We start from the raw sequence: 16,199 nt of genomic DNA, 5'->3' as shown, positions 1-16,199 counted from the left end.
ACCCACAAACACTTGAATCCAATTAATGAATCCAATCCAAATAATGAATCCAATTAATGAAACACTTGAATCCAAATGAGCTCAAATGCAATGATTTTACTTGTGTCTAGGTTCCCTCAGTTATAGTGTTTTTAGAGTAATATTTTCTTATTTTGGTTTCTCTCCCCTGTAGCTCTTTGACAGATCTCATGGACTGGGGAATGTTAATTACTTTTTTACAAAGAGTCAGCCAATAAACATTCAAGGAAACAAACAAATAAACCATCTCTGTTTGTTTTACAATGGAGCAATACTAGATTAAAGGTGCCCATTTTGTTTTGCAATTCACAGTTGTCACTTTTAAGGATAAATTTGTTCCTTTAATCGACTTGAATATTCACTTTCCCAGCTTAGGCAACAGCTCAGTTTTAATGCTCTGTTTTTGAGAAGTGTATTATCTGCACAGGTAAAAATTAACATAATTACAAAATTACATAGCATTTTTTAAAAATTTAGACATCCTCACAGATATATCTAAATCAGGGCCATCTCTCCGTGTTTAAAACAGCTCAGGCCTTCTAAGCAGATTAAATTAAGGGATACTCTGTTTTATGGTTTTATCTGAGAATGCTGGACATTACAACTGAAATATTCATATTTGATCAATTGTGCTCTTATTGTTTTTGGTTATTGTAATTATTTTGGTTTGATTATATAAGCTCCCCCAATGGATACATAAATAGCATAGATGTATCAGGTCAATTCATACCACTTCAGGTTCTATCATAGCTATCAGATAGTTGAATAAAGTTAGAGTCCATTGGCACCTTTAAGACCAGCAAAGTTTTATTCAAGGTATGAGCTTTTGTGTGCATGCACGAGATGGTTGGCAATCATTACCAAATAGCATTTTTAGCTGTGGCAGATTTATCTGACCCTTGAGAACTCTGTTCTTATTAGATATCTCAGTGGATTTTTACATAATGCATTATAAAATGTTAGGGCTATATTTGAGAGATCTAGCAAGTTTTTATGATTCTCACAACTTGCTAATCCTAGAAAAATCAATTAAATTACTCTCCAAGAATCAGTTTTCAGTGCCATGAGCATCAGTATTTTCTTGTATGTTGGATGATAATATTTCAGTGGTTTGTGTGATCTGTCACACAGTATAGTTTTCATCTGTACTGTGATACTGGTTGATTTATTCTAGCTGAAGAGAGGGCTAAGTCTAGAATCCACCTCTTTCTGTACTGGGGAATGTCCCACTGTTATTAGTAATATATTGGTTATGTCATTACCCAATTCATAGAACAGACAGAAAATAGCTGTGAAGACTAGGGGTGTGCACATCAAACAATTTTATTTCATCATTTCAGAAATTTTAACAAAATCTTGGAAGCACTTATATTGGTTCATTAGGGGGAAAGTTTTCATTTTTGAAAAAATCAGATATCTGCCCCATTTCTCATGGGGAAATGAACTTGGCTTTCTGGGGCAGCTGTTTTTAACCCAATTGCACCCACATTTTAGAGAACCTAGTCATCCTTCTCTACTAAAGAACCCGCAAGTTTCAAGTGAACTGGACAACAGGTTTGGAATGTATAGACCTCGGGGGGAAATGCACCCCCAACCATCCCAGTCTCCATGTTTTCTTCAGGTCACCTAAATGGAACCCTTCACCTCATTGATCTCAAACTTGGAGATACCAGTAAAGATTCTACAGTTTTCAAAAGGTCTGGTTGATAGGATGCCTTCAAGACCCACTCGACAGGATGCCTTAGCTGTCCTCTCCACTGGCAAAAACTGGAGCAATTCCAGAGCTGCTGTTGCTAGTGATAATACTATGGCCAGGCAGAAGGATTAACCCATAATTTTCCAGAAGTTGTAGGCAATTGTACTGATCCAAAGCAAAATAGTGCAGGTTTTTGAGTTCTCCAGAAATCTTTATCAGGTTTGATGTTTATTATCCCACCCCCCCCAAAAAGAGGGGGAAAGATGTTTCAGGCCATGAAGGAGAGAGCCATGAGGAATATTATAGCTGTTTCCAAGGCTTTTTTTCCCCCCTGCCGGAGCACGCAGGAGCAGAACTCCACCTGGGCTGGCCAAGGCTCCAGCTGGCCTGACCCACTATGTGGCAGCTGTGCTACCAGGCCAGGCAGTGTTGGCTAATATGCAAATGAGCTTCTGCTAGGCTTTTTCTACCAAAAAAACCCCCACTGGCTGACTCACTTATCCCTCTCTCCAGTTTCCCAGGAAGAACATACAGAAAAAAATAAAGTATAGACAGCAAAGCCAAGTCTTCCTGATATTTGCAAAACAATCCCAAGATTTCTGAAATTTCCATCAGGCACAAGCTCAGTGGAAATATACTATTTCCTGATGGAAATATACTAAGTATCCTTACTTGACATCAAACTGAGGATATTTCAGAATAGATTGGCTCTAGAAAAAGCATTTTTATGCGAAATGTGGTCCTGAGTCGACTGACACGTAAGGAGAACTTTTGCCTTTGGAGCCAGATCTCTTCAGGGGATTGGATTCCATGCAGAAAATTCTGAAGAAATTTCAGTAGACTGAATGTTTTGTATGAACTTTTATATATGAACTTGGACTGGATTCCTTTGTTTCTGCAGTGGGACTCCCTAATGCATGAAATTATTTTCTACTGTGTTATGTGATATTTCTGATTGTTAATAGACTGATATATAAGAACCACGGTTTTTTGTACATTCTATAATATTTTTATACACAGTTGTTTGTTTGTTTTTTCTTTTTTTCTGCACTGTGTAGCCACGAGCAGCCCTGAGCCACTTCGGTGGGAAGGGTGGGATATAAATTGAAATAAACTTGAAAACTTTATCCTTTATTTTCTCCAGAGGTGCTGATCTCTGCCAGCTGGAGATCAGTTGTAAAAGCAGGATATCTCCAGGCCCTGCCTGGAAGCTGGCGACCCAACATTTTGTAAACAAGGGAAAACACCCTCCCTCCCATCACAGGAATGTTGGAGAGAAAATTGCCCAGGTAAAGGGAACCAGCCTTCAACCTTCTTCTGCCCCCACAATCCAATACCTCTATAAAATAGGGACTGAAGAGAAAAGTATGGCAGTGTGGAAACATACGACACAATAGAAGATAAACAGACCACAAGGCTGGCCAGAGGCGATAATAGAAAGCAAGAGAAGCAGACCAACCATAGGCACAGACAACTGGAACAGAAAACTTTGTAGATGGTGTTCTTCTGCGTTGTCTAACCTGTGCAGCACTCCCAACTGCAATTGCATCAGGCTGGATTTGGTCCACAGCCCATATGCTTGACACCTCTGTTCTGTGTGTCATATACAGTATTGTGTAGGTTAGAATAAGGGCTTCAGGTGCATGTTTTCATATGTTTTTCAAATCTAGTAATTGTTGTGCAAATGCAAAAGAATGAATGCAATTGTCCTTTTAAAACCTGCTATGTTCCACTGAGATATTATGTATTTATATGAATCAGAATGCCATCTGCAGTTACAGTACATTAGTTAAAATAAAAATATGGGGACTATCAATCCTGTTTCCAGTATAAACTGATTACCATCTGTGAGCAAGAAGAATTTCCCTCCTTTTACTCCATCTATGCAAGGGTATGCAATTAGATGCATTATGGAAGGCTTGTATTCCTATAAATCAACCAGTGATGTTTACACTTGGTAACTATTAACATTGCTGAAATAATATTTGTTTGTTTTCTAAGCTGTGGCAAATTGTTCCTATTAAGAATTATGATTCTGGCAACTTTTGCTCATTATAAATGATGGTAATTTTTATATATATATATATATATATATATATATATATATATATATATATATATATATATATATATATATATATATATATATATATATATGTAATATAAGTAAATGAATTGCTTTGCTGAGGCAGTTTTTAGTTATTTTAAACATTTTAATATTGTCTTCCCACCTGATCAAAGTCCCCAAGGTGACAGAGGATAGATGGCCATCTGATGGCAATGCTGATTCTGTGAACTTTGGCAGATCATGAGAAGAAGGGCAGAAAGGGTTACATCAGTGTTTAGTTCTTGTGGTCCTTTCTTACACACCCAGGGAAATGCTATTCACCACTTTTGGGTCAGGCAGCAATTTTTTCTCTAGGCCAGAGGGTTGTGGGTTTTTTTTTTTGTTTTTTTGCCATCTTCTGGACGTGGAACAGGTGTCACTGGGTATGGAGGGAGGTATTTGTGAATTTCCTGCACTGTGCAACGGGTCAGACTGGATGATCCTGGAGGTACCTTCCAACTCTATGATTAAAACATGATTTTTTTAAAAAAATCAAAGAATAAAATAATTCAATAAAAACACATAACAACAGAACAGGGGAGGAAGGCCAATAATGGCTATTGGAGCTATGCCAAATAAATGAAAAGGTCTTCATCTGCTGGCAGAAGGTACTGATAGATGGAGACAGATGAATCTCCCTTGGGAATTCCAAGGGTTTGGTGCCCCAAGAGAGAAGGCCCTTTTTTGGGTTGCTACTAATCTAGCCTCAGATGGTGGGGCAACCAAAGCAGAGCCTTCAAAGATGACCATAGTGAACAGGTAGGGTTATATGGAAGAAGGCAATTGTTAAGGTATGTTAGTCCCAGGCCATACAGGGCTTTAAAGGTCAATAATATAACTTGAATTGAGCCCAGAAGTAAATTGGACGCTTATGTAGATGGAACAAGACCAGAGCCCCTATGACCCACTCCAGTCAACATTCTTGCTACAGCATTCTGTAGTAACTGTAACTTAAGAACATAAGAACATAAGAGAAGCCATGTTGGATCAGGCCAGTGGCCCATCCAGTCCAACATTCTGTGTCACACAGTGGTAAAAAAAACCCCAAGTGCTATCAGGAGGTCCATCAGTGGGGCCAGGACACTAGAAACCCTCCCACTGTGCCCCCCAAGCACCAAGAATACAGAGCATCACTGCCTCAGACAGAGAGTTCTAACGATATGCTGTGGCTAATAGCCACTGGTGGTCCTCTGCTCCATACGCTTATCCATTCCCGTCTTGAACCTGTCTATGCTTGTAGCCGCCACCACCTCCTGTGGCAGTGAATTTTATGTGTTAATCGTCTTTTGAGTGAAGAAGTACTTTCTTTTATCTGTTCTAATCCAACTGTTCAGCAATTTCATTGAATGCCCATACGTTCTCGTATTGTGAGAAAGGGAGAAAAGTACTTCTTTTTCTACCTTCTCTATCCCATGCATAATCTTGTAAACCTATCATGTCACCCTGCAGTCGATGTTTCTTCAAGCTAAAGAGCCCCAACCTTTCTTCATAGGGAAAGTGTTCCATTCCATTTAATCATTTTAGTTGCACTTTTCTGGACTTTTGCCAATGCTGCAATATCTTTTCTGAGGTGCAGTGACCAGAATTGTATACAGTTCTCCAAATGAGGTCGCACCGTCAATTTATACAGGGGCATTATGATACTGGCTGATTTATTTTCAGTTCCCTTCCTAATAATTCCCAGCATGGTGTTGGCCTTTTTTATTGCAATTGCACACTGTCTTGACATTTTCAGTGAGTTATCTACCACAACCCCAAGATCTCTCTCTTGATCAGACTCTGCCAGTTCACACCCCATCAACTTGTATTTATAGTTAGGCTTTTTAGCCCCTGTGTGCATTACTTTGCACTTGGCCATGTTGAACCTCATTTGCCATGCTGACGCCCACTCGCCCAGCCTCGACAGATCCCTTTGGAGTGCCTCACAATCCTCTCTGGTTCTCACCACCCTGAACAATTTAGTGTCATCTGCAAACTAAGCCACTTCACTGCTTACTCCCAACTCCAAAGCATTAATGAACAAGTTAAAGAGCATGGAATCCAGCACTGAACCCTGCTGTAACCCACTGCTTACCACCTTCGACTGCGAAAATTGCCCTATACTCACTCTGTTTCCTATTAATTAGCCAGTTTTTGATCCACAAGAGAACTTGTCCTTTTACCCCATGACTCTTGGGTTTACTGAGGAGCCTTTGATCAAAAGGCTTACTGAGGAGCTTATTATCAAAAGCTTTCTGGAAGTCAAGGTATACAACATCTATTGGGTCACCTTTGTCCACATGTTTGTTCACCCCCTCAGAGAACTCTAACAGGTTAGTGAGACAAGATCTTCTCTTACAGAACCCATGCTGAGTTTTTTTCAATAACTTTTAGTCATTAATGTGCCTACTAATTTTCTCTTTGATAATGGTTTCCACCAACTTTCCTGGTATTGATATCAGACTGACCGGCCTGTAATTTCTTGGATCTCCTCTAGAACCTTTTTTAAAGATGGGGGGTGACATTTGCTACCTTCCAGACCTCAGGAACGGAGGCAGATTTCAATTAAAGATTACATATTTTTGTCAGGAGATCCATAAGTTCACCTTTGAGTTCTTTCAGAACTCTTGGATGTATGCCATCCAGGCCTGGTGACTTACCAGTTTTTAATTTGTCTATCAGTTGTAGGACCTCCTCTCTCGTCACCTCATTCAGGTCTTTCAACACCCCTCCCAAAATTAGCAGTTCTGGAGTAGGCAAACACTTCTCATCTTCCACAGTGAAGACGGAGGCAAAAAAATGCATTCAGCTTCTCAGCCATATCCCTATCCTTCAGTAATTCTTTTCCCCTTGGCAGGGGTTGTTTTGTAGAAAAATAGGTGGTGGAGCTCATCCAGGAACTGTTATGCAGCTGCACCTACTATTCAATGGACAAGGTGGGAAGAAGGAGGTGGAAGTCTCAGAAAGGTTCAGGAGCTGTGCTTCTGTGAGCTCCTGCTGAATCCGAGGCCTGCCCTTTGGACAGGCCTCCCTGGCTGGTTTCCTGCTTCTAATGTATTTGAAGAAATTTTTATTGTTGGTCTTTATGGATAGTCTTCAATGGCAGCCACATTGCTGTTAACTAATCTAGATCAGGTGTTGAACTCATTTGTTACGAGGGCTGAAACTGACATAAATATGACTTTGTCAAGCTGAGCCATGTGAGCCATATAAAAGTAACACGAGGTACCAGAGACACAAACCTTATACAGATTGTATCAGATGCTGAATGGCAGTAACAGGCATGATTGGATTAGGTGTGATATGCAGAAGGATAGTAGGCATGGAAATATCAGCTTGTGAGTCTGATTTGAGCCCTACTGGGGCTAGATGTGGCCTGTGGGGCATATGTTTGACATCCCTGATCTAAATGTTACCAGGCCATGTATCACAGTGGCAAGATGGCCATAGGTGGCTCACCAACCAAACCTGGTGAAAGGCACCCTGGCTACCACTGTCATCTGTTTTTGTACTCTTTCCTGTTTTACTTAAGGAATACCTGTATTGCTTAGGGATTCCATGGCACTGGAATCATCTGTTCCTATTACATTGAATCATGGCCCTGGAGTGGGAAATTACCATGCAATTTCAGCTATTTGTCTGAATTGCACTTTGATTTTATATGCTTCTGATGTGATTTATTTATTTCATTTATATCCTACCTTTCTCCCCAATGAGAACCCAAAGCAGCTTATATAGTTCTCCTCTCATCCATTTAATCCTCACAACTGTGTAAAATAGGTTAATCTGAGAGTTTGTGACTAGCCCAAGGTAACCCAGAAGGTTTCCATGGCAATGTGGAGATTCAAACCTAGGTTTCCAAAATACTAGTCTGACATGTAACCACTATACTAGGCTGTGGAGCCCAATAGAAAGCAAGGGACATACTTTGCATGTGGAAATTGATTGGCAATGGCAATGCATACAATTGTCTTAGTCTAACATTAATACTTAACTGCATTTTCAAAAATTAAAGTCTTTTAGATTCTATATCAATTTTTGCAGATGGAATTTGGAGTCTGAAATAAAATAGATGGATAATTTGTGTAAAATGAGGATTCTTTTTTTTTTAAGGAGGCTGTCTTTCATTCTGTTTCAGTCTCATCACCTGGCATCTACTGTGTATAAGAAATTACCAGAAGGCCTCAGTGCAAGAATGTTTTAGGGTTGTCATCTCTGGATTGAGAAATTTCTGGTGATTTGGGGGTGGAGTCTGGGAAGGGACCTCAGCTGGGTATAATGCCATACTCTCAACCTTATAAAGCAGCCATTTTCTCCATGGGAACTGATCTTTGCTGTCTGGAGGTGTGATCTCAAGGCCCCACCTAGAGGTTGCCAAACCTATGTGAGAATAGGAGGGACAGTTTCATTTGATTGCTGGAAACATGCAGGGTTGGTTGGGCCTGTTGACAACTAGACCAGGATTATGGGCCCTTATGGACAAGAAACAAAAATGGTTTTTGTTAAGTATTGTTACATTATACTTTCAAGCCAAGTTGTCTGCCCTGAAGTTTCCAGTATTGTTAAAAATAAACCATTAAATTTAAAGGAAGATGGGTGTTTGTTGTTCCACTGTGTGGAGATATCAGTTTTTGTACATTTTTATATCCATATGGAAACATGTTAGTTTCTATGGATGTAGAGCATTTATAGGTTATCTAGGAACATACGGTCTCTATAATCTGCTTGTGCTTTTAAAGATTAAGGAAACCATAGTATTGTTTTGTATATTTATATGAACTATGGAAATGAGTATCAGTCCAATTTACTTGTTACAGAAAAACTGCCCTGAACTTGAAAGTTCTGATGCAATAATCGCATTTATTTTGACAGTATGTATGTACATCTCACACCGATTTGTATAGGATTTGACTGTTGTAATCATTAAGGCTGTATGTTGGTAAAACTACTCTGGTTTGGAAAGTTCTTTACAGTTAGAGGCAGAGAAGTTAACACCTATTTAATGTATATAAACAATATTAGAGGGCAAATATTGTTGCCGTTAGAGTTTCCTGTTTTTCAAAACCTCAGATGTGCCTGTGAATCACAACACCTCACAATGATAAAATATATTTCTACATGTATACAGTGTACCCTGTGTCAAAGCAAGAGGGTAAAATGATTGTGAAGAAATGGGTTTGGCATATGTCCAGTTTTACTATTGGCATACTCAGACTGAACCAGTCAGATTTTAATTGCAAGGTCCATTTGCTGCTGTCTGCTAATTCCTAATGTTCGTGCCAAGAGAGCTAAATCTGAAACCATAAATATGCATATACAGGACTAGATTAATGAATACATGTAAACAAAGAGTCTCCTTGGAGAGAAGAAGGGTGACTAAACCAGGCTAATTCAAAATATTAAACAGGCATGTGACACCATAAAGATTGTCGAATTTATTGCAGCATATGCTTTCATGAGCCAGAGCTGCTTCATCAGAAACACGAAGTGTTACATTCAGTTTACATACAGAGCTACAAAATGAGGTCAGAAGGTAGGGTTGCCAGCCTCCAGGCGATCTCCCACTTTTCAACTGATCTACAGCTGGCAGAAATCAGCTCCTCTGAAGAAAATGGCCGCTTTGTAAGGTGGACTTTATGGCATTGTGTCATGCTGAGTTCCCCCTTCTCCGAACCCTGCCCTCTACCAGATCCACCCCCAAAGTCTCCAGGTATTTTTGAACAAACTTGGCAATCCTATCAGAAACTCCAGTTTTTCAAGACCAAGTGTGTTACATTGCATGATCCAGTCAAATGATTAAGCAGCTTACTCAGAGTGGGAGACTGCGCTAAACTGTTGACCTGGCAAAATAGGATGAATTTGAATAGAATAAATAAGCCTTTAAATTATTTCTTATTTGATTTTCTCTCTCATAAAACCCTATACTGCAACATGTTTGTTAATCTTTAATGTGCTTGCAGAACAGTAAGAATCTTTATGGCAGATTCTAAATATTAGACCCATTCCAGCCAACACTCTGGCCACAGCATTCTTTACCAACTGTAGTTTCCAGACAGTCTGTAAGGAAGCCCTACACAGTACATCCAGCACATTGCAGTAATTAATCTAGATGTTAGCAAGATATGTACTTTATTGGCAAGATCTTTTCTCCCCAGGAAAGGTCATGCTGCTGCTGAAAAACACTCTGGGCCACCACTACCACTTCTTTATCTACAGCAGGCCCAAGTCTGCTATCAATAGCACTTTTGTTTTGTAAGGATTAAGTTAATAAAACATGCTTGCCGACTTCTTAAAGTTATTCCAGATCTTCACCTGGTTGCAACAGCGCATTGTGTGCAATGAAACACAATGACTCAGGTTTATCTTACTTGTTATCCAAGATCATCTTATCAAGAAACTGTCTGGTACACAGAGTGATATTCTCTTGACACCATTTGGTCATGCTTTCCCAGCTTCTACAGTAGCTGTAACTATTGGTTCTACTTTGTTCTTAATGTATTCTGCTTGTGAATGACCAGAAGTGTAGTACTGAAAAATACTTATGTGTAGGAGTGACTGATACTTGTGCTTCTTCTCCCTCCCCCCATCCTTAGCAGCAGAAGTATCTGCATTTAAAAGTTTTGCTTCTTATTGTTTTAATGTAGTATCACTGTTGTCAATAGACTACCATTTCTTATGCTATACTGAGCTGTCTCTTCTAGAGGCAGTGCTTTTTGACAGAAGGTACTGCTTTCTGAAGTGTCAATTCAGCAAGGCAAAAGGCTAATGAACTGGCATCAGCAAAGAAGAAACTGCAGTGAGGATATTTTAAAAACTGCATACTCTTTTGAAGATTCAAAGTAACAAAGGCATTACAGAACTCTCACTACTGTTCCTTGCTGCTTTAGGTATATAAAAAAATTGAAACTACTTAATAGCACAAGAAAGTTTGCCCACCCAGTCAGAATGAAGAGGCAGACACAATATGTTGGGTATAAACTGGGCCGCTTTATTGAATAAACTTATAGTAACTTATAACTTATAACTGGCAGGGATGAGCCTAGAAGGACAAGCCCTGGGGTCACCCCCTGACCCCGCCTTGTCCTAGAGGGTGAGCCACCCTTCCCCCAGCACAAACCCACCATATATTGGGCTGTTGCTGAGCGGCCAGGCCCAAGCCATTCTCCACCTGGGCTAGCATCAATCCCCCATGGAAAGATCCGCCCATCTGTAGCCCATCTGCGGTTCATACTGACCACCTGCACACCCAGTGCTAGGCCATAGGTGCTCCCCTGTAAACACTGTGGCCAATCCGTCCTCCAGCCACCGCCAATGCCAAGCCTCTGCTTAGGCATTAGCGCCCCACTGGACAGCCTAGAGCCGTCCGCAATCCCTGCCGAATTCCCCACTAAAAAAGGCCCGGTTGCCCAACTCTAACAGATAAACCCCATCCAGCCGATACAAGTCCGCGTCAGCTACGCAGCCCAGGTGGGTGCCCGGGCCGCCCAGAATGCCATGCTGTGCCTGCGGATGAGGACCCAACGCCTCTCACTACGAGCCACAGCACCTGAAAAACAGACAATTGTCAAACAAGGAATAGCCAACGGGCAAGAAAACAGTTGCACGTCCATGCAAACCCTCCTAGGTGACTAACAGGGTGCCCAAACAGAATAAAAGCCCCTGCCGGCATCTGCTTCCCAGATGCCGGCCCTACCCCCTTGGCGCTCCTTGGCTATCTTAGTCCTGACTGCGATCCAAGGCCCGTCACTAAACAGGGTGAGCCGCCAAACAAGGGGCCGTAGGACCCTAGTAAGGGATACGGAACCCCTCATCAAATCCCTTCCATAAGTACCCCACATCAACCATGTGCGGATACTTGCTTAATAACTACTGAGCACCCTCATACGAATGAGGCTGGGCCCTTTTTCCAGGGGGCTGCTGGTTGTCATTCCCCCCAGGGCGTTTTACACCGGCCCTTGGCTTGGATTGACTACAAGCCGAGAGGGTGTGAGACCCGCCACACAGTGGGCACTCATGCCTAAATTTACAAGGTTCTCCAGAGCATGAGCCCTTCAATGCAAACTCCCAGCAGGGCGGCTGTGGCTGAACCGTCTGACCCGCCGTAATGCGGGCCCCTGAAAAAAGCTGTTGCTTGTGAACTAAATGTCCACTATCAGACCTTTCACCTTGGTTAGGCTTTGCCGGGGACATCAACTGCAGCCAAAGCTGCTGGTTAATCTGATCCCATGGCAATCCTGGGTTAACGGCAGCCATCATACGGAAGGCCTCGTCGTATTGCAGCCAAGCTGCACCGATGAAATCCGTGTAAGCCCGGTACACGATATCACAGTACTGAAAAAGCGCTGCCGCACGAGCCAGCTATGCCTGCATAGATCAGGAAACCCGGCAGCCAATTAGCCCAGGTCCTGTCAACCTTCCTGCGTTTCAACTTCTCCTTTTCTTTGTCGTCGAGTTCTTCCTTGTCCTTTTTCTCGACCTCACTGAAGCTGAAAACATCTGCATATTCACCACGTAGTATCTTATCCCGCGTTGTCAACGTTAGGTGGTCCCCCAGCGGCAATGCAGTGTCGCCATACGGGAGGATGTAAAACGGGATGCTGGCATAGGGGTTAGGTCAGTAAAACCACATGCCCCTCTGAAAAAACGGCCACGCCCCTTGCATCTGTGCGTATTGTTGCCCGCCCCAGGGTAAAACGTCAGGAGAGGGCTGCGCTGCAGTGGCCGCCGGTGGCGCCGCCGGTGTGGCCACCTGGCTAGGGTTCAGCAAACCTGGGCTACCTGCCACAGATCCTTGGGGGGCGGCGCCCTGAAAACCCCATGGCCAAGATAACCCAGCGCCCTACTGATCGGCAGACGGTCCGCTCTGCCCAAAACCCCACGGTGCTCCCGCCGCTGTGGTGGGGGGGCGGTGCTTGGGTAAGACCCCAAGGCCACGCCTGCTGCTGCTGCCAGGGGGGCTTACCAACATTCCCAGAGAAAGGAATTGTGACCGTCGGGGGCTGCTGTACCCTCTCTGCCGCCGCGCTGCCGCCAGCCGGCTGATCTGACGGACCCTCACCCGGGTCTTCTTCTTGGTCTGACTGTTGTTGGGGCTCACGCCCAGGCACCTCGCCTTGCAAAGTAGACAAACGTGCCAGTACCTCCTTTTCGAAGGTCAAACGCGCGGAGCGCTCCGAAACACGGCGACGCCCTTCCTAAATGGGAGCGCCCATCGCCAATCTCTGCTGCTCCAGGGCGTATAACTGGCCCATAATGGCCTGCCTTACCTGGGCATCCTGCTCTGGGTCCGTAACAGGGCCAGGTTGCTGGCCTCGCCTCTTCGGGGGTCGGGCGGGCTGCTTACCCTTGGATTTCCCTTGCCCTTTCTTGGGCGCCATAGTAGCGCACGACTATCACACCAGGCACGCCCACAGCAAGCACCCCTGAATGCTTACCCCAACTGTTCACCAAAACACAACCGCCTCACTGCGTGGCGAGTGGGAGTGGAGGTTATGTGGCCTGAGGAGGCTGATGCCAACTTGCAGGAAGGCCCCAACAAAAGGAGAAAAAAGGGGGGGTCGCAGGTTCAATCCAGGCCCACACCGTCCTCCAAAACCCCCCGCAGTGACGGCCCTGCCCCGTGGTATGTGAAAGAAAAAAGGGGGGGAGTCGTTAGGGGGGGGCTAGCTGACTAACACGACATACCCTTCCTCAGCCCTGCAAATATTTTGCAGGCCTCAGGAAAGGTGCCAGTAGGAGTCACAGTGCCCACAGGCACCACACGCTGGGGCCCCTGGCCTGCCCTATCGAGCTATCAGGTAGAGAGTTGCCCCAGTACCTGCTCCTTGCCGCTGGGCCTTGAACTTGGAAATTTCTGCATGCAACAACTGAGGGATATGGAGCAATCCGTTAGAACACCCACCAGGTGGGGGGTGGCTTAACACCCACCCAAGGCAGCCCCACAAAAACCCCAGCAACTGAGGCAAGCAGGCCCCTTGCCCCCCGACAATAAATAAATCAAAAAATAGCTGCTTGCGCTTGTCAGCCGCCGCTCGCGCTGTGACTCCGCCGCCGCGACCCAGCATGCTCACGCCAAACCGCAGCCGCTCCGAAGCCTTTCCCAAGCCGCAACGCTCTCCAGGAACCATTCCGAAGCCAGCAAGGCCAATCGACTCTCCAGCAGCACGCACACAAGGCTCTCTACCAGAGAGCCTGAAAGAACTGCGCACCACTGGGTGGGGTCCGGGCTTATATAGCCTCGACGCCACACCCAGCCAAGCACCCGGATGATCCAGGGCCGTTGATCCTGCCACTCCCTCCTTCCGGGCGGGCAAAGACGGCCCCCAGTTTGAACGCCGGCGATGCCGGCTTGGCTGGGAAGGGGCTGGACCTACTGGCAAATGTTGAAGCCTTTTAACATTTATGGTACAATCAAAATATTCAGAACAGTTTTTCCCTTGTCTCTTTAGTATGTGTTTGATAATCCCTAAATTTAACATTGCATACTTATTTAGAATGCGTGTGATAGTCATAAAAAATTAAATGTATTATTTTGTGAAAGTTGGAAGTCCAGCAGGTGTTTGAGAAGACAAGATATCTTATCATGGGGAAATTGTACTATCAGTGCCCAATAGAAAACCCCAATAAAGTCATAGTAATAAGATGTGTCTATGCTTTACACAGTCAGAGGGATCACTGCACTCCTCTGTCAGCAGTATGTTCCCTGGTGGAAGAGCCTTTGTGTTGTAGGAAAGCTCTTGCATTACATGAATATACCACTATTAGCTGAGAGTGTTAAGATGCAGCTTAATGTCCCCTTTAGAAGATGTTAACAAGATACTTTCCTGTACACCAGTCCATGCATATCTGAATGTTAGAACAGTGTTGATTAGGAGCAGAAATTATCAGACAAATCATTCTCGACTATGGGACAGCACAAAGGACTAGGATTTGCTATTTGAATCATGTTTAAATATGACAATTGTGTCAACATGCTCTAGCATGTCATTAAGTTCATTATTTTTCTTTAAAGAAAAGGATGATACTGTGAAGAAACCTGCAATGGAATTATTAAAAGATATATTTTTAAAAAATTGACATGCACTTTATCATGCTTTCCTCTGATATTGGATCAGTTCAGACAATGTAAAGTACAGTTTATTTTAATTATGGTTTGTTTGTGAAGCCAGGATTCAGCTCACAAATGATCATTCAAATTGTAGTTTGATTCAACAAATGCAGGTTTCATTGTCTTCACTCTTTTCCTTGTCTTTTCCACAGATACCTGGTTGGTATCCCAGCCCATATCACAGTGAGGGCAGTGCTGAGTAATAAGCTCTGATATCTGTGTTCACATATTGGGAAACCATAGTTAAAACTATCTGTTTATTCTATCTGTATTGTAGGACCTCCAGGATGGCATTGAAAAACAGCAACCTGTTGTCAGAACATTGAACATCACTGGAGAGGATATTATTGAGCAGTCATCCACAGCAGATGCCAGTGTATTGAAGGAAAAACTGGGGACCCTGAATTTTCGGTGGCAGGAAGTCTGCAAACAAGTAGCAGAAAGCAAGAAAAGGTAGGCAGACTCAGAGCACATATCTTTACTTATAATTTTTCAGTCTAGAGAATCCCTAATATTTGTTTTATTTTCTTTCAGAGTTTCAGGAACCTTGTTGTTAATTAGAATATGTGTGTTAATTAGAACATACACACATACACACACACATTTAGTGAAAGCCTTTGTTTTTACTCTTGGACAATGACAACTTCATTCTGTTGTCATTATTATTTTTTGTTTATATTTAATCAAAAATAGAAATGCATAGATCTTATTGGTTTTCTTCTGTTATGTTGAATTTTATGCTTAGAAACCACAGGATAAGCATTTTTAAGTCGTCTGTTTACTTCTTAAACTGACTTTTGAGTAAACAGAAACTTAGTTGGGTTACAAACTGCTGTTTAAATTCATAATAGTTTTATACTTACGGTTTCACTTTTGGATGGCTGTCAAAACTAGATAATAATAAATGACTGTTTTTCATCAACTTCTGGTACTAATTTTTGTAGATGACAACAGCTTCTTACTTTAAAAAACACATCCTTAATTAGGGTTGCCAGCCCCCAGGTGGGGCCTGGAGATCTCCCATTTTTACAGCTGATCTCCAACTGGCAGAGATCAGCTCCCCCAGAGAAAATGGCTGCTTTGAAGGGTGGATTAATTGAAAGAAACAAAGAGGTTGCAGAGAGCATTTACCAGTCAAATCCAGAAGGCCTTTGCATATATTTTAAGAAGTTAAGGACTAGGGTTGCCAATCCCCAGGTGGGAAACAGGGGAGACCTGTGTTCTACAAAAAAATCAATTTCAGTGAAATTTACAAGACTATGCTGTAGTTGCTCAGTACAAAGAATTTTTTC

The 16,199-nt window shown here is 42.9% G+C and overlaps 1 protein-coding gene across 3 annotated transcripts in view; it reads left to right on the top strand.

The window, feature by feature from the left end:
* The window catches only part of DMD (dystrophin), a 1,885,017-nt gene that overhangs the window by 1,190,398 nt on the left and 678,420 nt on the right, over window positions 1-16,199 (top strand). For all 3 annotated transcript variants that reach the window (XM_060234097.1, XM_060234096.1, XM_060234099.1), the window contains one exon: window positions 15,185-15,360. In XM_060234097.1, coding sequence (XP_060090080.1) covers window positions 15,185-15,360 — 176 coding nt within the window. The remainder of the gene's footprint in view (window positions 1-15,184; window positions 15,361-16,199) is intronic.

Source organism: Heteronotia binoei, chromosome 3, assembly GCF_032191835.1.
Source record: "Heteronotia binoei isolate CCM8104 ecotype False Entrance Well chromosome 3, APGP_CSIRO_Hbin_v1, whole genome shotgun sequence".
NCBI classification, from domain to species: Eukaryota; Metazoa; Chordata; class Lepidosauria; order Squamata; family Gekkonidae; genus Heteronotia; species Heteronotia binoei.
This window is presented reverse-complemented; position numbering and strand designations above follow the sequence as displayed.